At 44.7% G+C, this 21,945-nt stretch overlaps 2 protein-coding genes across 3 annotated transcripts in view; one reads left to right on the top strand and one right to left on the bottom strand.

Annotated features, from left to right (window-relative positions):
• The window catches only part of cables2b (Cdk5 and Abl enzyme substrate 2b), a 39,391-nt gene extending 28,180 nt beyond the window's left edge, over positions 1-11,211 (top strand). Inside the window, exons 4-10 of the mRNA XM_041946049.1 lie at positions 1,205-1,313; positions 1,417-1,585; positions 3,114-3,211; positions 5,461-5,567; positions 5,654-5,773; positions 6,329-6,413; positions 7,968-11,211. Coding sequence (XP_041801983.1) covers positions 1,205-1,313; positions 1,417-1,585; positions 3,114-3,211; positions 5,461-5,567; positions 5,654-5,773; positions 6,329-6,413; positions 7,968-8,114 — 835 coding nt within the window. The 3' untranslated portion in view covers positions 8,115-11,211. The remainder of the gene's footprint in view (positions 1-1,204; positions 1,314-1,416; positions 1,586-3,113; positions 3,212-5,460; positions 5,568-5,653; positions 5,774-6,328; positions 6,414-7,967) is intronic.
• Positions 11,212-12,873: 1,662 nt separating this feature from the next.
• On the bottom strand, positions 12,874-20,374 carry LOC121612888 (CMRF35-like molecule 6). Of its 2 annotated transcripts, none has more exons than XM_041946050.1 (7): positions 20,236-20,374; positions 18,766-19,113; positions 18,503-18,688; positions 18,237-18,335; positions 14,146-14,192; positions 13,902-14,063; positions 12,874-13,359 (listed from the first exon to the last, which is right to left on the bottom strand). In XM_041946050.1, the coding sequence occupies exons 1-7, from the start codon at positions 20,273-20,275 to the stop codon at positions 13,192-13,194; spliced, it is 1,050 nt and encodes a 349-aa protein (XP_041801984.1). In that variant the 5' UTR covers positions 20,276-20,374; the 3' UTR covers positions 12,874-13,191. The 2 variants fall into 2 exon arrangements, with proteins under 2 accessions (XP_041801984.1, XP_041801985.1); XM_041946051.1 differs by having other exon boundaries at positions 18,766-19,110; positions 20,236-20,330.
• Between the last annotated feature and the right edge of the window lie 1,571 nt (positions 20,375-21,945).

Consider the following 21,945-nt stretch of genomic DNA (forward strand, 5'->3'; position numbering starts at 1 on the left):
CACACACAGACTTAATCACACACAAACCTCCCCATAGATACACACTCAGGTCTTTATAGACACGTTTATAAATAAACATAGACCAGAATGTACACTTATCTTGTTCTCCTGTTCTCTCTGACTGAAACACACACACACACACACACACACACAGGATAAACACACAGATCAAAATGAGGAGTAACAGTTATGTAAATTTATCCTAATCTCTTTCTCTCTATCCCATTCACACACACATAGTTCCAGACGGTAATCTACAACAGCCCCCTTGTGCATGCTTATCATCACGTCACACTCACAACACACAACACACACACGGAGAAATTAATCTGTTATGTGCACACAGATTATTATAAACACAAACAAAATGTGCTCCATCTTTCTTTGTTTTGTTGTCTCACACACACACACACACACACGCTGACACACATAAAAAACACCATATTGTATGAATACACACACTTTTGAAACATTGGTCTTCTCGTCCCAAAGAGGAAGTGAGCTCACACAGCACACTTCCACTATGATCTCGTAAGTCACGCTGTGGTCTGACAGTGTGAGAGTTCAACAAGTGGCTGTGGCGAGAAGTGACCTTTGACCTGTCACTCACAGGAATGTCTCAGAATCACGTCACCTTATCATCACCTTAAAATGCTGCCGGCAGGAGGACGTGTCGGGGCAATAATGAATGGAAAATAGCCATTTTCTTCACAGTAGACTAGGAACCTAAAGCTCCTCTAGCAGCCCCTAGAGGCTGCAAAGTTCATTACAACACACAATTAGAAAGACTTGTTCAAGCACACGGGTCAAAAGTGTAAATTTTGTCTTGAAGGTCCTTGAGGAAAGGTCATGGGGGTATTGAAATCAGAGGGGTTTATCCTCTGGGGGGCAAGAATATAATCAATATATTTCATTACAGTCTGTAGTCAGATTTTGCTGTTCAGTTTTGGTACGATGGCATTCTAGAGGAAAATTCAGGCGGTCACTAAAATCATTAGGAGCTTTAAACTAATTTGTATAGTTTCATTTTGTTTGTATTATTTATTAATTGCTCTATTTACAATAATGTAAAAGATTTTAGTGTTGTGAAACTGCTTTTGAATTTTGGAGTCAGATTCATGTTGTGAAATTCCTGCTGATAAACCTGCTGCCTCTGTTCTCTACTCACCTTTACCTCTCTCTCTCTCTCTCTCTCTCCCCCCAGTGACCCCATGTTAAACCACCCCAGGAGGAGGCACTCGTCTGGTAACATCTCCACCACCCTGGAGATGCTGCCGGGGCTGGAGGGCTTTCATCTGGAGACCTACAGCAGGGTAGATAAACACTCAACTGCTAACACACATGCAGACAGTTTCATTTGTTCACATCGTATAAATTCATCTCTTCATCATCTCTCTCTCTCTCTGTCTGTCTCAGTCGGTGTCGTACGCCCAGTTCCTGTACCCCACTAACGCCCTGGTGAGGCAGAAGCCATCGTCGACCAGCGACCTGATGCTGCAGATTCCCGTATCCAGAAGCACACACAGCATGGCGGGCAGGAGCTGCCCACCCAGCAGACTGAACAGCACTGTGGGACTGGACCTGGGTAACACACACACACACACACACACACAAACACAGCATTTGTGCTATACCGCTAAACCTTGGATGACATCATGACCACATCATCTTGTGATTTCGTCACACGTCTGTGAAGTCAAAGTTAGGGCTGACAGCTGCGTTTCCCCACGTTGAGTCTGCGTGAGAGAACATTCAAACAGGAAGTAGAGGAAGAGGGGGGTGGTAGTGTCTGCAGAGAGAGAGAAAGAATGAAGAAGAAGAAGAGGAATGTGAGACAGGAAGAACAGGATGGAGTTGAGACGAGAGTTGTTGCAGCTGCGCTGGAGTGTCGTTCACTTTGTTTTAAACGTGTGTGTGTCCTGTGCACACACACACACACACGTGCATATACACACTGTCTCTTGCGTCTGTTATCTATAAACACACACACACCCACAGTGACAGAGCCTTGTATTAGCCTCTAAACCTCTCTCTCTAATCCTGAAGCTTTCATTAAGACAACACAGCTGTGTGTGTGCATGTGTGTATTTTAGTTACAGAACAGCTGTGCACGTGTGTGTGTGTGTGTGTGTGTGCACACTGATAGCAGGTTTATATTTTTAGTGCCTTTGTGACGTCTCTCTTCCTCTCAAAGCAGCTGTATTTACACATCATCACATGCTAGGTGGCTAACTCGTCACAAACACGTCCAGCCAATCGTGTGGCTTTGTTCAGAGTTAGAAGGTCGTCTTCTTCATCATCGTGAGGCAGGAGATGCAGCCTGCATCACTGCGGCTGCTGTGTGGCAGCAATATCTTCTTTATTTCATTCCTACATGTGTGAACTACACTAATACGACCTCAGATGAAGGGACAGATGGCGATGTTTGCCGCCGAGCCGGACGAACAGTTTTCATCTGCGTCTCATTCACACGTCACTGACACAACGCTGGTATCCGTCTTTGTGTCTGGCCCGATGTGAGAAAGCAGAAAGAGGTGTTTGAGTGTTCCTCCTGTAGACGTATCATAAGAACCAGGATGTATTCTCAACACGGACTGAACAGCTGAATTTGATCAGAAAAACAGAATCAACTGTGGAATATCGCAGTCATGTCAAAGAGTTTGTTGAAGCTCTTCATTTCAACAAGCTCTCAGACGTGCAGCCACATCTGCAGTAAGATCCGAGTTTGTTCGTGGCTGATATTCTGTTGGAAACATGAGAAATCCACGTCAGTCGTCGTAAACGAGGAGTCAGACTCACTCACACTGAGCTACAGGTGAGGCTGTCCTGCAGAGGACCTCCACCACATGATCATAAACTGGTTTAGAACTGCACTTTGTCAGACTATTGATGGACAGTTTAAAGAATAAATCAAAATCAGCGCAGTCAAACCAGGAATACAGATAATTATATTTACATATTATATTTTTTATTTCACGCATTGTTCTTCCTGGTTCCAACATTCACCCACTCACTTACAGCGAGGTCATTTCTGATTTTTGTATTTTCAGTTCCACTGAGTTGACTGTGTGTGTGTGTGTGTGTGTGTGTGTGTGTGTGTGTGTGTGGCCCAGGTCTGGACGATGTCACAGACTACGACCCTAACCTCCTCAGTGACCCCCAGTGGCCTTGTGGGAAACACAAGCGGGTGCTGATCTTCGCCTCCTACATGGTAAGACTTTATAACTTCAGGTGTGTATTAAAATGCACAGAAATCAGCAGTAAACCTCCAGCAGCTGTGTCTCCATGCAGAACTCTGCAGGCTGTTCGACACCTTCAGCTCTGTGTCAGATGGGTTTAAAGCACTCAAAGCACTTTATTGCTGCATGTTAGCATTCAGCCAGAGTGCAGACGTTCACACATCTTCTCTGTGCAAATTAAAAAGCAGTAATAAACTTTATTTGTACGGCACCTTTCATACAGGAGTTGCAGCTCAAAGTGCTCAAAGAGAGAAATCACAGGCATCCAGTGAGTGTTTTACAGAGAAAAGACAGAATGGACATAAAAACAGATGAATGGAGAATAAAACCCTTTTGGTAATGATAATAAAGATGAAAACAAATATAAAGACAATGCTTCAAACCACAGAATAAAATCGTAAGATATAGGTAAATATAGAGTAGAATAAGGGTATGAAAGTCAGGTAAAATACAACATTTGAAGAGAGGAGCAGCAGTGCATCAGCATGAGGCAAAGCTCTAAGTGTCAGACCTGCATCAGGAGGTCGGAGGTAGTTAAAGGCTGAAGTGAAGATCAGTTTTTAGCTTTCGTTTGAAGATGTTTAGCGAGCTGCCTCCTGATACCTGCAGGCAGTTTGACTGCTGCTGGAAACCTGCAGCAGAGCAGCAGCAGGTGATCACAGTGTTACTGAAGTCAAATACAAACGAGGGAGTATGGAATATAATAACACGAATCACACAGAAGCAGCTTGTTGTATTTGATCCATTTAATAAGATCAACATGTGATCAGATCAGCACATCACATGCCGTTTGGTAGGTTTGTTTCTGTCTCTCATTCGGTTTCAGTTCTGGATCTGGTTCATTTTTGTTGATCTTTATAAGATTAAACTGCACTTGTGTGAGATTAAGAGCAAAGTGACCCCATAATCTGAATTTCCTACAATCTGAGAGACAGGAATGAAAAACTGAAGGAGAGACGGAGAGAGAGAGAAATAAGAGAGACATATAGAGGAGAGAGATTATAGAGCTCGGAGAAGAGAATAATCACTACTGAGAAAAGACACACACACACACTTAATCAGTACTGTTTAATCCATCAGAAAAGATTACTGCTGAGGTGGGCTGCTCTGACCTCACTGTGTGTGTGCGTGCGTGTGTGCGTGTGTGTGACCACCTCCCGCAGCGTCGACTCTGACCTAAACTACAAACACTGAACTAACAGCAAGGATCACAATACAGTTTTAGAGTCATGGCTGGGATTTCAGGACAGACGTACAGCTGCACTGCAGGAGACATACTGTGAGATTATTAATCTGTGGCACTGCTGGATTTCTATCTGCTATTAGTCTGTATTTCTTTCACTGGTTCAGCCAAAAAGTCCTCACTGGTTATTTTTTCCATCAACAGTTTTTAAATAGACTTTCAGCTTCACCAGATTATCTTTTAGTGTTTTTGTTGTCAGCACAATAATGCCAGCAAATATTAATGATCTACTCCCACACTTTTCCCCATACGATCCATATATCTGGAGTCTACTACTACTACAAGATAAAATAGCACATTATTGATCCCACGCCGGGGAAAGAGGAACAAAGACAATAAAAAAGACACAAAATAAATAAAAGATAGAGGTTATGTACATTATAGACAAAAGTGTAAGAGTAGTGAGTAAGATAGAAATAATAAATGTCTTTGTACTATTGCCCACTAAGAATATATACAAATATGTGATGTTGTACAAGACAGCTGCAGAGATGTAAAGATAGATAGATACTTTATTCCGACCATTTATAAACCAGGAGGCAAAAATACAAAATAACAATATAAGAAAAAATAGTGCGATAAAAATGTAGAACTAAGTTGTATAAAATAAACATCTGGCGGTTAAATATGAGCACAGAAGGGCAGTTGTGCAAAATGACGGTGTGAAGGACGTAATGGATTTTAGTGCATGTTGACATAAATAGTGGAGAAGAGCAGAAAGGAGGTTTGCGATGTTGAGATGCGGAACAACATCAACACGGTGCGACATGAACTGATGCTGGAGTGAAACAGGCTGACAGCCGGGCTCCTCCTCCACAGCTGGAGGCTGTGAACTGCACGTACACAACCACTACAGTACCGATCAGCGCGTGAAGCATCGTGTTCTGACTGTAGTGTGTGTTCAGAGTGAAGCATTGTGGGATGTGTGTTTACTCTGATCTCATTTATCACACCTTCTTCTCGTCTTTTCTCCTCCAGACGACGGTAATAGAATACGTCAAACCGTCCGATCTGAAGAAAGATATGAACGAGACGTTTAAGGAGAAGTTTCCTCACATTAAACTCACTCTCAGCAAGATTCGCAGGTGAAGTAGTGGAATCGTACAAAACTCTGCAGTAACATGAAAACTCCACAGTGTAAATGTAAAGAAACTGTCTCTGTGCCTCACAGTCTGAAGAGAGAGATGAGGGTCGTCGGGGAGGATTGCGGCATGCAGCCCGTCACCATAGCGATGGCGTTCGTCTACTTTGAGAAGCTGGTGCTGCAGGGTCGACTCAACAAACAGAACAGGTACCGAAACACCTGAACCTCACACAACTGCTGCGTGCAGTCTCTGTGCGCTTTGAATGCTCAGGTGATGACAAAACTGAAGCAACTCTCACACCACAAGCCTCAGGCGTGTAATCTGATTGGTCAAAGACTCAGGAGTGCTTCCTGTGGTGCAGACCGGCCGACTCATGAACACTGACATCCAGAAAGAGTTCAGATAAAAAGTCCGTCGTCCTGGGAAATTCTTGACAAAATAAATATCTGATTGTTAAATGAGCATTAAAATGTGGATTTCCCAGCATGCTGCTGTGCTGGGACACCCAGTGTGACAGGATACCACCTGTGGTTTGTGGTTCTGAGGTGCTACAGACACTGAAGTTTAAATTTCACCTTTGACGAAGCAGATGTGAACAGTCAGCCAATAGAATGTCTTAGAAAATGGATCTGAAGTTACTGTTCTACACATGAGATCCAATATCACTGTGACCTGTGTGTGTGTGTGTGGGTGTGTGCAGGTGTGTGTAGTTTTACTCTGCAGAACGACGTCCTGTCACTTACACTGTTGTTGTTTTACAGGAAGCTGGTGTCAGCTGCTTGCATCCTATTGGCTGCTAAGATCAGCAGTGACCTCAAGAAGCAGGAGGTCAAACACCTCATTGATGTAAGAGACACACACACACACACACACACACACACAGTCGGATCATGGTGGTTACCTCTGCCTGTCTGTCACATCGTGTTGCTCTTGCTCAGGTGTTTGTGAAGCTGATCTACCTGAGCAGGTGCAAAACGAGCCGTGGGACAGCTTCTGTCCTTCACAGCTGACTCACGACTCCTCACACTCAGCAGAGAGCATCAGACCTCAGCAGTGTTGTCCTCATTAAATCCCAGCCGCCGCCGCTGCTGCCGGCGCGTCAGCGTCTCGCAGACGCGTCGGTCAGATGGTGACTGACGTGAGGTGTCAGCACAGAGATGTCAAAGATGTGTTTGAGGTCATTTAGAAGCAGAGAACGCTGACGAGTTTATTTTCAGACTGGAAAATGTTCCACTCAGTACATCTACAGGTACAACTTGAGTCTTGATGATCATTTCCATCAAATATTAAGCAAAAAATGTAGCCTGAAGACATTATTTGATTGGATTTTTTGCTATTTTGTAACATCTCAGACTGTATAAACAAAATATTTAATAAGTTAAACTAAAATTATTAATCTTAATTTTTAGTTGCATCTCAGAATTGATCTATTGTTCTGTGTAAAATACCAAAAACTAGTGAGAAGCCCCCTCTCAGATTAGCAGACCTTAAAGGATAACTTTGGTTTTTTACAACCTGGACCTTATTTGTAGCATTAAATACGACCATTTACTCACCCAGACAACTTTGGTGGCATTTGGAGTCGTTTTGAAGAAATTAGCCCCAGAGGAGCGGCACGTATATCCGTATAATGCGAGTACTCGGGGCATCCATGCGCAGCCTCTATATAACGCATAATCTGCAGAAACTCGTTCATATTCCAATATTTAGTTCTGATATGCTGGTGCTATTCCCCTCTGAGCAGGCGGTCGGCTAGTTTAGCTGTAGTTTGGCACAGCTATGGTTCGTTATTGCGTATTCGTAGCCGACCGCCGCAGAGTCAGCCGTGTTGTGGCTGGCTGCTCGCAGCGCGCGGCGTTCGGTAATGACATCATCCACGTCAGAGGTAGTTGCCTAGAGACGCCAGATGTTGATAACATGCCACCACGGGCTCAGAGGGGAATAGCACCAGCATATCATAACTAAATATTGGAATATGAACGAGTTTCTGCAGATTATGTGTTATATAGAGGCTGCGCATGGATGCCCCGAGTACTCGCATTATACGGATATACGCGCCGCTCCTCTGGGGCTAATTTCTTCAAAACGACTCCAAATGCCACCAAAGTTGTCTGGGGGAGTAAATGGTCGTATTTAATGCTAGAAATAAAGTCCAGGTTGTAAAAAACAAAAGTTATCCTTTAAACTAACGTCTATAAATAACATGGAACATAAAACCTGATCGATTTGAAATCTAAACATTAATAACTGACAGCAAACTATTAATCGGTACTTTTGAATCCGTTTCTCAGGATTTTGGCCTCGAGGTGCAAAAAAGGAGGAAGTTCAGATAGAAAATGAGAAACTGCTCAGAACGTGTTGTCTCTTGTCTCATGCTTTGGTTTCGCTGCGTCTCTGCAGAAGCTGGAGGAGCGTTTCAGGATCAGCAGGAGGGAGCTGATATCGTTTGAGTTCACCATCCTGGTCGCCCTGGAGATGGCGCTCTACCTCCCCGAGAGCAAAGTCATGCCACATTACAGACGGCTGGTGCAGCAGCAGCAGGTGTAGCAGCGATCACTCCTCCCTCCAGGGACTCCACACTGTGACGCCTGGCTCAGAGGCACCGAGGGCTCGTCCTCCCGTCAGACACCAAAGCTCGTCCACACCGTGACGGTGGCCCGGCGGCGCCCGGCTCAGCGGTACAGCAACACAGAGCGGTGTCGCCTTCTTTTCCTCCCGCAAACACCAAAGTGATGACACACTGTGATGGAGGGTTCAGCAGCACCGCGAGGATCACTGAGGTCAAATCCATCACTCAGTCCTTCGTCTTTCCTGTTTCCTCACCGGCTCCTGAAGAATCTCTTCAAACATTTGACAGATTTAGATCATTTTGGTTAAATTCGAGCTTTTGTAAAGCCATTTTAGCAGTTTCAGGTCCTTCTTTCTAAATTCTCTGCAGCCTTCACACGGTTTCCTTTCCGGTTTCACCACTTTCACCACAGCTGCACCCTGATCAGCTGACCTGTTTTTCCAGGTCTGTCTCTAACCGGGAGTCAGGTGTCCGCAGGAACATTTAGGAATATTTTGTTGTCATCCTTCCACTGCAGCTCCACAGGGAAGCACAGGGAGGAAGTTTTATTCTGAAAGGACTGTTGAACTCATCACTTGCTCTGCAGAATCAGGATCTCTTGACAGCCGGTGTGAACAGGAGGAATCATCACAGCAGGCGAAACCAGCTTCAGCGAACACGTGGGCATGTGAGACAGACGTAAAGACGGTAAACTTCTCCTTTAAGTCTGACGCGGCCCTGAACACACCAGCTCCAACACGACAGGAACACGCTGACGTGGCTGTAACCTGAGATTCTGACACGTTGAGGTCACGTGGTGCTACAGCGACCCTCGTCAGACTGGCGGGGAGTCGTGAGAAGCGACGTGTTTGCAGTCTGAACTTGTTTCATTCGACAGTTGCATTTAAAGGCTCACGTACCAAAAAAAAAAAACAAAAAACTGAGGCCTGATTCTGATTGTGCAATGTTGGTTTTAGTGTGTGTATAAAAACAACTTGCACAGTCTCAAGTTCATAGAAATTTAAGGTGGAGGAACTGAAAAAGTGAATCACAGCACAGCAACAAAGCTGCTGCCATAATGTTTCCGGAAGTTTCAGTTTTGTGACGATACTTTCTCCAGACGTCTGTGAGCTTTTAATTTTACGTTTAACCTAAATTTACCTGTTTCTTGTTCTGGAGTTCACGGCCCCTGAGGCTGAAACACTTCGTCTTAGTTTAATGTGCTGACACTAAACACAAAGTTCTGAGCATTTGACAATCGTTGCATTTAAAAGCTTCTTAAATCAGCAGTTCTCAGTGGAGCAAACATGTCGCCGACGTCTTCATGCTTTTCTACAAAACTTCAATTCTAAAATCCAATTTAAGGTTCAGGCGGCGAGGGGAAACCGCACGGCGGTGACGGCTGTTCTTCCTCGCATATCTCGTCCTCTCGCTGGTCTGGTTTCATGTTCGCACTGCTGTCATGAAGTGATGTCATGTGGTGATGTCACGTCCTCCGTTGTCGCTGATGCGTTTTCAAAGCTTCGGCTTGTTTTTCGGAGACGTTCACGCTCACTCGCTCGCTCGTACTTTAATTTACGGAGGGGAAGGCTGGCGGAGCTGCAGGCTGGAGCTCCGCTGCAGGACTGCGGGTGTCTAAGTGCCTTGTCCGAGGGCGCCGAGTGTAGCTGCTCCTACTCTGTGTCCCTGGATCCTGGGATTCAAACCAGCAACTTTAACCTCAGTTCTCTTCTCAAATCCTCGCCCTCACGTCGCCTCCCTCCTCCTCGCCGGTTGACGAGCGAATGAGCAGACGGCTGCTCGCTCTGTGCTCACAGAGGAGCAGTGACGCTGTGATGATGATGAGTAACAGACGTCATCATCGTCTCTGCTCTTCTTGCGATCGTGACTAAATTTGATGAAATGCAGCCGGAGTTTCTTTAAATGTCCCGGAGGTGGAAATCGTAGCGGTACTTTGTTGCGATGTGACGTCAGCATCTGTTCTGATAATTGATTAATCATTTCTGTCTCCTCATTGGCTGCTTTTCTTTGTCTGTGATACTAAACTAAACATCTTCCTGACTGCTGGTCGGACAAACGAGCAATCTGAATATGGCCCAAATGATTAAGCAATTAACGAAGTTCTCCGTCATCACTTTCATTTTTATTGATGGTCCTGAGCTGCAGAACAGCTCACACTCGGCACAGCGATGGTTTAAAACAGGCCGGTGTCACACTGAGGCTTCTTAAGGCCGACTACAAAGACTTTGTTCACGTTTCTATCTGTACTGTGAAGGAACATCAACTACCAAAAAGACCTTTCTGTTCATGAACTACCTTAGAAAAAGTACTTTTCACTCAAATCTTATTTATTCTGTTTTCACTGTATTATAAAGGGACAAATATCTGACGGGACAGACGCGTCTGACGGGACGTTTGCGCCTGTTTCTCCTCCAGGCTGCAGCATGTGGAGGACAGAGGACTGCACAAACACTCCCTGAAGGCCTCGTTGTTTTTGCACTTTGCCTTTTTGCTTCACAATCCTGAATCTTTATTTTATCAAGTAACGAGGGTAATAATATTTTTCTACATTAAATGTGTGAAATATGTTGTTGTATATTGAAAACTGACAGAGTCACTCAAATGTATTTATTACTAATAACCGTCCAGGTGAAGAGTCGTGTTTTAAACTGATGCAGAGCAGCTTCACACCAGATGAGTTCAAACCAGCTTCAGTTGATGCTTCGGATTTAAAACCCGATTCTTCACGTTGACGCTTCTCATCAATGTTCTTCCACTGATCTTATTTTCTCTTGTGTGTTAAAGGGAATTTGTTGTGTTCTGGACTCCAGCTTCACCTGAACGTTGGAGCAGGAGAGATGATGGTTCATGTCGGGTTTGGTTTTGGTTAATTCACTCAAAATACTAACTAAAAAAATATATACGTGTCACTCCGTGAGAAGAGGGACAGACCACAGTGGTCCATTAGCCCAGCGAGCTAATGGAACACAGTGGTCCATTAGCTCGCCGGGTTAACGGAACACAGTGGTCCATTAGCTCGCCGGGCTAACGGAAGACAGTGGTCCATTAGCTCGCCGGGCTAACGGAACACAGTGGTCCATTAGCTCGCCGGGCTACTGCACCACTGTCTTCTGTTAGCCCGGCGAGCTAATGGACCACTGTGTTCTGTTAGCCCGGCGAGCTAATGGACCACTGTGGCGAGCTAGCGGACTACAGTGTTCTGTTAGCTCGCGAAGGCTAAAATGTTGCCAGGTGTCCAGGCTTCAAATTTGGCAGCACCAGGTGGCTTCAAATTACTAATGAATTTATCCAGAAAATACTCTGCAGATTAATCATTCATAAAAATGATAATTAGTTGCAGACTCGATGTTCACTGTAACACATTATGATTGGTTTGGCTCTCAGCGTTCGTTTTGTTTTTCTCTCCTGCTCCGACGGATCCAGTGAAGAAGAGTTCCGGCTCCACAGTTTGCACTGAGACACTTCACTTTATTTTGCCGATAAGCAGCAAAGCTTCCTTTGCTGAACTGAAAAGAACAACGTGATGAATGAAGACTCTGAGAGCAGAACAGCACACGCTCTTCCTCAGCCATCTTCTCTACATTAGAGATTTGTCATATTGATTCTATGCAGCTTTGATTCGGTCAGCTGACCTTCATCCTCCTCTTCCTCCTCGTGTGTTTACCTGTGTCGTGCCACAGCATTTAATTTCACCTGACGCACCTTTATTGAAACCTCACATGTTGTATTTAGTTCACTGTAATTCGTCTTATTATTGATCACTGTAAGAGTGTAAAGGGAAATATTTACCAAGTGTTTTTCAAATATTGTTTCTTCATTTTAAGCTAAATTAGATTTTTGTATTGTGTTTTTGTCTGATGTGATTTTTTTTTTTTTATGGCCAACGTGGACGAGGAGCGCGGCAGTTTGAGGCTTCGCAGGAAGTTTCACCTGCAGAAATATTATTTATGTTGTTTTGGAACCAAACCACACGTAGTGACACAGATTAAAAAAAAAAAAAAAAAACGGACGGTCCGGTAATCAAACTGGAGGCTGAAAATATTTAGAAAAATATTTTATAAAAGATGACGACCGTAAACTGTTTCAACTGCCAATGTTCAATTCATGTCGAGTTTATTTTCATTAAAAATATGTTCTTCTAACAGATGCCGTTCATGTCTGATCATCAGTTTGGGGAATAAAGTGAAGAAGAGTTTTGTTATTCAGTTAAATATTTCTGTTTCTAAAATTAATAAATATTGAAATTGAACATTTTACAGGTCATTGATCACATGATGAGATTCACCGCCTAAACAAACAGAGAGAGTCCCAATAAACAGCTGCAGTAATACAATAAATACATCTGTGCAGATACACGAGAGCTCGTAGAAACATGAAGTGAATGTTTCATATTTGCTGTAACTGACAATGTTTGCATCAGGACGTCATTCGTTCTGTTTGTATCTGTGACGCTGAACAAACACTAAACTAACGCTTCAACCTTTCTTCTACACACAATGTTACTGTTTAATGTTTGTTTAATCTTTTAATGTAGCAAGTTACTTTTAAAGTAAAGTTACCTAACACTGCTAATATTTTTTTTTCAACCAAATAACTTAAATTTAATCGCATGTTAACATCCTCAACCACAATATTTAAAGGGACGATTCACCCCAAAATCAAAGATACACTTTTTTTCTCCTCTTAATTGTAGAACAGCTGCAGTGAGTGTGAGCTCTGGAGATGTTTGCCGGCTCTCAAGGATCGGCAGCATCGGCACTCAGCTTAAAAAAAAAAAAAAAAAGTCACCATCAGTGTGTTTCCAGGAATCATAACCCACAGACCTTAATGTGAGCAGTTTCATGTGGGAACTATTTTCTCTCCACCAAACTACAACTACCAACCGTATCCCTGCACGATTAACTTCCATTACATTCAAGAGCAGGCAGACATCTCCACAACTCAGCATCTCACACCAGAACAATGTGGATGGATTAATAGTTCAACAGGTTTCTGTGTGACGCGACTCACTCAGACCTTTCCGTGTTCACCTGTTGGCTGCCGACAGCACCGAAGCTACAGCTGATGGAAAGCAAGAGTGGAGTAGAGAGGCGGGGGAGCTTCTCCACCCCGAGGCGTAGAGCAGACGCCATTCTCTGCATCCCCACAGGGGGTGCTGTTGAGCGAGGCACCGCTGCGAAAAAACACCTGAGAGTAGGTGAGTTTACTGGACTCGTCTTCAGCCTGGAAGAAAACAAGCAGGTCAAAGGTCATCACTCACTGACTGTTTTAGTCTCCGAGCAACTTGAAGCTTTTATCGTACTTTGAGGTTTAGCAGATGATGAAGACTACAAATCTCATTGTTTTACGAAGTCCAGACAGATGCTGTTTTTCCATCTTATAATAAGATGATGACAATAACATCCTCCATATGTTTGAGGTTTCAGCAGTTTTGAAGGATAAAGGTCTACACCTGCAGTCTTTCTCCAACTTAACTGATTGTATGCATGTGTGTGTGTATATATATATATATATATGTGTGTGTGTGTGTGTATGTATAAATACACACACAAACACAAGTACGTGTAGAAAAACTTTGTTTTAATCTGAATCATTAACTGATGAGATCTGATGGAGATTTTTGTCCACAATCTTATTTCTGTCGTTCCACTGAAACAAATCACTTTCAAACGACTTTTGTGACGTGTAGAAATCAAAACTTTTTTTCAGTGGGTGGAGCCTAAAGGTGGCCTCCAGCCTAAAATCTGACCGCAGTGTTTACTCACTGTCTTGTGAGGACTGGCTGCGGCGGCACAGCCGTGCTCATCGGAGGCTGCAGCTGCGTTCGGTTTGGAGAATTTGGCGTAAGAGTAAACTGTAGATGTTTGATCGGGAGGAGGTCTGCGCTGTCTGCTCTCCTCTTGGACCTCCTCGTACACTCGGTTAGCCTGCAGGAGGAGAGCGGGGGTTTGGTTTGGATCATCACAAACACTAATGATGCTGAGATGTCCCAAACGCACTCAGACTCACCCCTGTGACGTCAGTGTGCTCGGTTTCCAGAGGACGCTCTGAAAGCCCTGCAGGTCAGAGGGTGGAGTCACTGTTAGAACGTCTGACTTAAAAGAGACGAAGCGTTTCCACGACGACCACAGGAGCGAAACTCACTAACGACAGGTGAACCAATCAGCAGCCAGACAGAGACATGAGTGATGCCCCTACAACCAATCACTGATCACCACTTCTCCTCCTGTCCATGGCCTAGAGATTGGAGAAGCGGCTTGTGATGTGCCCTTGAGCAAGGCACTTAACCCCCCCATATGCTCCCCGGGCGCCTGATGCGGCAGCCCACTGCTCCTGTGTGTCTCACTGCATGTTGCATGTGCATGTGTGTGTTTCAGTGAATCAGTGATGGGTGAAATGCAGAGAATAATTTCTAGGGATGCACGATAACTGTTTTTTAAAACCGATACCGATAACCGATAACACACACATATACCTAACATCATGACATCAATACCACGAACAAAACCAAAAACAGTTTTGACTCTTTAGATGAAGAGATATTTATTTTTCCAATGAAAAACTATTGGTAAGCCTCTCAAACATGTTCTTAAAGCTATCAAACAAACCTATTTGATATCTCACATCAATTTAAATAAGATGCATTACTGACTGATATAAAAAATAAAGGCCCCTTGAAATGATGCAAATACATGCATCAGGATTACAAACTGAAAAAGTGCATTCCAGAAGTTTACAAAAATAAATATACATAGAAAATTAATGCACTGGCACAAGATAGATTCAAACATTTCTATTTAAACAAACTGAAAAAGTGCATTTCTCAATGACAACAAAGATAATGCACAGTGCATATCGTACTGACAGAAGTTAGAAGACGACACTCTTAAATACTCAATTCTGATTGGTCAATCGCGAAAATTCAGCGGTGTTCCTAACAGTCAGACTAAAGGGGGAATCCCTTAATGTACCAAGATCAATAACAAATCGTCAGCTGATTTGAGAGGCAAAATATGGAGCATTTTCCGTACATTATTTTTAATTTGTTTGGAGAGGACCAAACACTTGGCTGGAGAATGATGTCCCCAGCAAAAAAGACGAGAAAAGTAAAGAACAACGCTGGACCGACAGGAGGAGCGATATTGAGACACAAAAGACTTGAGGATGCAGAGATTGACCAGATTGAAGCCGACAGACATGAAAAAAACACCAAGAGAAACACAGCATGGAGGATCGGTCTGCTAAAAGACTGCTGAGTGGAGACTAAACTGGAGACAGATTTTTTAATGTCTGACGCTGAAAGCAGAAATCAGCTGATGCAGGACTTTTATCCATCAATCCGAAAAAATAGCAGTAAACCAAACTCCAGCTCCGTCTCTCTCAGGTCTGGGATATCCCATCACTTCTCCACATTTGACATGATTTCGCTGAATATCTGTAAAGAAATAAGTTTTCCTGCCTGCCGTCCTGCGCACAGTGAGAGGCGGTTGCTACGCAACGTACGTGTTTACATCAAACCGTGACATCACACACTGTGACATCACACACTGTGACATCACAGTGACATCACACACTGACATCACAGTGACATCACACACTGACATCACAGTGACATCAGAGATAACACAGTGACATCACACAGTGACATCACACAGTGACATCACACTGACATCACCATGTCAGTGACATCACGCTGTGAAATGACGCGCTGTGACATGACACGCTGACGTCACACTGTGACGTCACATCACACGCTGACGTCACACCACACGCTGACGTCGCACGGTGACGTCACATCACACGGTGACGTCACAAACTGACATCACATGGTAACATCACACACTGACATCACACTGTGACAGCTGGCCAAAACAACAACAAACGGCTGCGCGTCCACGAGTAAACGGTAACTGGTGGTGTTCTTGTGGACGATGTTCATCGATGACGACAGAGGAGGAATGCCTCTGTTGCTCAGAGTGGGACTTGCGGCCAGGAGATACGCGTTTGTTGTTGTTTGGCCAGCTGTTCCTCTCTCTGCCTCCGCATCCTCCTTTCAACGAGCTCCTCGTCCGTGTACTCCGGCTCAAAGCGGTGAGGACGTCCATCGTAAACAAAGTCATCGTCCACCACCTCAGAGTCGGAAAAATATTCATCCATTTTGTGAAAAATAACAGTCGCAAACTACAGCTAAACTAGCCGACCGCCGCAGAGTTACGTGTTTACTTTCAGAGCCGCTGCGCAGTGAGAGCGGTGACAGGCAAGAGTAGACTCATTAAATCAATAAAATATGTTTTAATCACTATTTTGTGTCACACTATTGAATGATTTAGTAATAAGCTGTGTTCTAAGCGGGATAATGTATAGTGAGCAGTTTCCTACGGAGAAGCGTCGCGTCGGGCTTCTGTGTCATCCTGAAGGAAGATACATGATCCCTTACTCAGACTGATCTATGTAAACAAACTGAAGAAGGGCAGTCCATAAGAAGTCAAGCACCATCATGTCCATGATTAAATCTTCAATAACCTGAGCTCGTGGGTCATCTTTGGCAAATTTCTTGGATTTTTCGAAAGCCTCGCCGACGTGTGTCAGTCCCGGTGGCTTCTTTGCGGCTGGCTTGCTAACGTTAGCGTCTTTAGCAGGCCGGCCGTCCTCATACGCTTTCCAAACTCCGTCAAAGCGTCAGGTGACTGACCAGGTTTGAAGAAGCTCGTGCCATTTCTCGCTCCTCGTGGAACTCGCTTGGAACATTTGTTACGAATAAACAGCGAACTGTCTTCTTCGGAAACTCTGAAGAAGTCTGAACTCTGTTTTCATAAGCACGCTGTGCCGCATGCTGCATTCAAGGTGTCACGTACATTCCCCCGTTCCCTCGTTTGCCAGTCGTTCTTTCGGCCTATTTAAGTTCATGTTTCTATTTTTTGTGTGTAACATGTGAAAAATTGAATGTTAATTCAAGTCAGCAACTAACAAAATTATGACCGAGTTAACGAGTTGTTTTCTGGCATGAGGGGGTATTCTTGATTTTTCCCAATGAGAAAGAGTTTTTCGGATTATGCCAACGTCACCTGAACGCAGCATTCACTGCAGGCCATTCGGGTCTCATAGTGGGAGCGAGGCACTGCCGTGCTGACAAAAACACATATGTTATCGGGGCTGTTCGTCATGATATCGGACTTATCGGAATGACGTCATAATTTCCTGTTATCGGCCCGATAACTATCGTGCATCCCTAATAATTTCCCAGTTTGGGATCAATAAAGTGAATAAAATAAAAAATAATTAAAATTTAAATTAATAAAAAAAAATTAAAATTAAATAATTTAACCTGAATTATTTAGCTTCTTATAATTTAGTGTCTATTCTATTCAGGACTTTTCATTTCCACCGTCTACAACAGCCTTCATGAAGTTTTTCAAATTAGAGGTGGATTTAGATGCATATTAACGAGACAATATGAAAAATAATAATGTAAAATAATGAAGCTGATTAGAGTCTGAAGGACGGCGACGGTGCAGGTTTTTCTGCACATTCCTGTTCGTGTTCTCAGCACATCTGAAAAGAACCGTGACAATTAAAGCAAATCCTCCTGGTGTGTTTGTGGCTGATGTTGACTTGGATGAATTTAAAGGACGAAGTGGAGGAAAAAAACTGAATATTTAGTTCCTTGCAGAAACAGATGCAATCAGGTTTCAGGTTTAGTTTTTGAGCAGCGTTTCTGCTCAGACTCCACGCTGAGGGGACGACGGGCCGCTTTTAATGATCTGAGAAAGTTTTACTAATATAAAACTTCAAAAAAATATAAAAATTCACAATACAAAGAGCCGGAAGTGACCTGGTTTAGTTCAGTATCTGTCAGCATCTCTTTACGATGGTGGTCCAGAAGAAAACACTTTCTCCAGTGAATAAAGTTCACGCTTCAAAGGTGAGGTCACGTGACACATGATGTGAAAACACCAGTTTGTCACCTGTGAGAAGATTCATTTCACATGTGAAAGCTGCTTTCTTTTAAGATCTTCATGTAAGAAAAGTTTTAGATGTTCAGTTACCTTTGGTGTGTGTGTGTGTGTGTGTGTGTGTGTGTGTGTGTGTGTGTGTGTCACCTTTGGGTTTACTGGCCCTCTTCCTGCAGATGATCAGCACAGCTGCCGATAACACGCCGATCATGGCGAGCAGAGTCAGGCCCACATGCAGCAGCACACCTGTGGATGTTTGACATGTTGGTTTCTCTCTACTACATCATTACATCAATCAATCAATCAGATTATAAGAGAAGGATTAAGATTAGAAGACAAACACATTCATGTACTTGCAGAATGTGAACATGCATATGCACACTGTTCACAGACAGAACGTGATGTAAACGCACCTGAACCTGAAGCTGCGGCAGGCGTCTGCTGCTGCTCAGGCTGCTCGGAGGCTTCGGGGGAGGCTGATGAAGGTGTGGAGCTTCCTGAACTGGAGCTTAAACTCGGCGCTGTTGTCGGACCGGAGGCTGACGGGACCGACGGTGAAAGCGCTCCAGCAGTCGAGGTCGGTTTGGATTCGACCGGAGCTGCGAAACAAAACACAGCCAAACAGTTAGAGACTGGTTGTTCAGAGACAGAGAAGTCCCGATGACGAGACGCTCACCATCTTCAACTCTGATCTCAAAGTCCTCCTTTAAACTCTGAAGCCACTTCCTGTTCAAGCCACATCTGTACCGTCCCGCGTCAGACTTGGTCAGCTCCGTGATGCTCACATCCAGAACTGAAGCAAACGCTCCTGGTGTGTATTGAATGCTGTATCTGCCACGCCGAGCCGCGTCATCGGTCGTTTGAATCAGGACGTCTTCTTCCCGGCATGTGCTCCTGCAGAAGGTCTTCGTTTTACCAAAGAGAGGGAGGGAGAACTGGCAGCCATGTGTGAAGTTTCCTCCCTCCTTCGCTGTGAGGACGGAGGTTTCTGCGCTGAAGACGGTGTTCGCATCCCACAGCGCTGCTGAGAAGGTGAACAGGCAGGAGTTATTATCTGTGCTTCTGGGTCATACTGGGAGCCGCCCAGTTCAACCAGTTTTTCACGTTAGATTTTATATAAAAGGGTCATATTCATGAAGAAAAGAATGATAACGTTTTCTAAGAATTTCCCCCGACAGTTAAAATAATTATTCACAAAGCATCTGAGCCGTTTAGAGCTCGTAAGGTGAAAAGCTGCTGGGAGTAACGAGGAGTTTTGAGACGCTTCAGGGTTTCTTAAGCAGAGGAGAAGATGGCGGAAGGAGAAAGACCAATCTTCATCAGCAGAACGATCACACGCACGATTACAGCAGGAAACACACAGGAAAATGACACAAGGAACTGGACTTCCTGTTGAGATCTGAGCTGATCACGAATCCACACACACACACACACACACAATACACACTGCTGCTGCACACTGCTGCAACACACTGCTACACACTATTACACATGAGTGCACACAACTGCTAAAAATAAGCTACAGAAATAATCGTGATGGTTGACGATGTTTGAGTTTGAGTTGAGTTCATCAGTTCACTGCTGCTCTTCTTCCTCTGGAGCCGTTTTCAGCTTCAACAGCATCATGGAGCAGTAAGTCAGCCGAACTGAAGTTTGCACAGTTCAGTTGTGACTCGCAGGTTGTTTTTTTTTTCAAAATCTCTAAGAAGTTTCCTTTTTTGTGATTTTTTTTTAAATGCAAACTTAAACAGAAGTATCGGGAGGGGTTTCGGTGAGCTCCCTCCCTTCACAAGCCTCTGTCCATCCTTTCTTAAATGGAGTGTAGATATGTGATTTCCTGTGTGGTGAAGCTAAAATAACTCAGCAGAAGCAGAACATATTCCTGCTTTTACAGTCAAAATGCCACCGAAAACAAATGCGATGCATTTTTTTGCCTATAAAACAACAAGGGCAGAACAACACGCACAAAAACAAGGAAAGTTGTGATGAACCAAATACTAAAGTGGCTCCGCTCTTTATTTAAACCAGCAACATGAAAAGATGAAACGAAACAGAGACCACTGATGAAAACCAGGTTCACAGAAAACAAAGAGGAAAGATGCCGTGAAAAGAGAGACGGACAGAAGGAGAAGCGGAGTTGACTCACTGAAGAAGAGGAAGCCGATCAAAGCGTGACGGACTTTCATTCTGGACGTCTGGATGATTTAATGCCGCTTTTCTTCGGTCGTCACTGGCAAACCAGGAACTTCTCACTTCTGTAAATGATGGAGTCCGTCCTCCAAACACCCCGCCCGCAGAGCCCTTCTACATGTCAGAACATCTGACGTTTGACACTTTCTCTCAGTTTTGCAGAGGTGATGTTCCAGTGACGTCCGTTGCCGGAGCACAGAGGACGTGACGAAGCTCGTGGTCAAAGCCGTCGCTCACATCAGGTGGGACTGAGCGGCTCCTGTTTGAAAACTGTAACTTCTGGCACTGAAAGTGCTACAGAATGCGCTGCAGTTAGTTCACGACAAACCAAAATGACCGTAACTGTTGATCTTTGTTTCTCTCTTGATGTCTCATCAATGAAGAACCGCAGCTTTGCACAAAAATGGAAGGGGGAGAGTTCAGAATTGCATTTGACGTTCAGGTGCCGACAGGAAGCAGAAAATATCTCCGCAGGAACGACTGCCAGGAAGAAGACCACACCATCGAAGCACAGAGCCACGAGTGGAGGGTTCAGCATCAGATATGACGATAACGCCGGCTGACTCAGGGTGGCACGTTGACGTGAGCACCTCTTCCTCACTCGACTCATTCCAGATCCAGCGCCACGCAGCCCCCACCTCACTGACCATTTCACACAACAAGCCTTATAATCCAAAACCAGAGATCGACTCAAACGCTGCTGTCGCTAAAGGTTCGCATTTTTCTGCTCCAATTAAAGACCATTCTGCACATTTCTGTACTAATAATTATTTTTCTTAAAACTTTTTTCGAGGTGAAGAAAAAAGAAATTAACATCAAACCAAAAGGTCACGTAAAGATTCACACTCTCACCTCTACAAACTAACTCTGAGCTCATTGAGATGTCCATCCATCCATCCATTATCTTCCGCTTATCCGGGGCCGGGTCGCGGGGGCAGCAGTCTAAGCAGGGATGCCCAGACTTCCCTCTCCCCAGACACGTCCTCCAGCTCTTCCGGGGGCTCCCCCGAGGCGTTCCCAGGCCAGCCGAGTGACATAGTCCCTCCAGCGTGTCCTGGGTCTTCCCCGGGGCCTCTTCCCGGTGGGACATGCCCGGAACACCCTCCCAGGAAGGCGTCCAGGAGGCATCCGGTAAAGATGCCCGAGCCACCTCAGCTGGCTCCTCTCGACGTGGAGGAGCAGCGGCTCTACTCTGAGCTCCTCCCGAGTGACAGAGCTCCTCACCCTATCTCTAAGGGAGCGCCCTGCCACCCTGCGGAGGAAACTCATTTCAGCCGCTTCTATCCGAGATCTTGTTCTTTCGGTCATGACCCAAACCTCATGACCATAGGTGAGGGTGGGAACGTAGATTGACCGGTAAATAGAGAGCTTTGTCTTTCGGCTCAGCTCCTTCTTCACCACGACGGACCGATACAACGACCGCATTACTGCAGCTGCCGCACCGATCCACCTGTCAATCTCACGTTCCATCCTTCCCTCACTCGTGAACAAGACCCCAAGATACTTAAACTCCTCCACTTGAGGCAGGATCTCTCCTTCAACCCAGAGGGGGCAAGCCACCCTTTTCCGGTCGAGAACCATGGCCTCGGACTTGGAGGTGCTGATTCTCATCCCAGCCGCTTCGCACTCGGCCGCAAACTGCCCCAACACATGCTGGAGGTCTTGG

This window comes from Chelmon rostratus, chromosome 10, assembly GCF_017976325.1.
Source record: "Chelmon rostratus isolate fCheRos1 chromosome 10, fCheRos1.pri, whole genome shotgun sequence".
Classification (NCBI taxonomy): Eukaryota; Metazoa; Chordata; class Actinopteri; order Chaetodontiformes; family Chaetodontidae; genus Chelmon; species Chelmon rostratus.

What these genes read in the sequence shown, in the direction of transcription:
- LOC121612888 (XM_041946050.1), bottom strand. Translation starts at nt 20,275, where the DNA reads ATGAAAGTCCGTCACGCTTTGATCGGCTTCCTCTTCTTCA. An exon ending in GATCGGCTTCCTCTTCTTCA is followed by an intron (nt 19,114 to 20,235) that starts GTGAGTCAACTC and finishes TCACCTTCTCAG; the next exon opens with CAGCGCTGTGGGATGCGAAC. An exon ending in AGCACACTGACGTCACAGGG is followed by an intron (nt 14,064 to 14,145) that starts GTGAGTCTGAGT and finishes CTCCTCCTGCAG; the next exon opens with GCTAACCGAGTGTACGAGGA.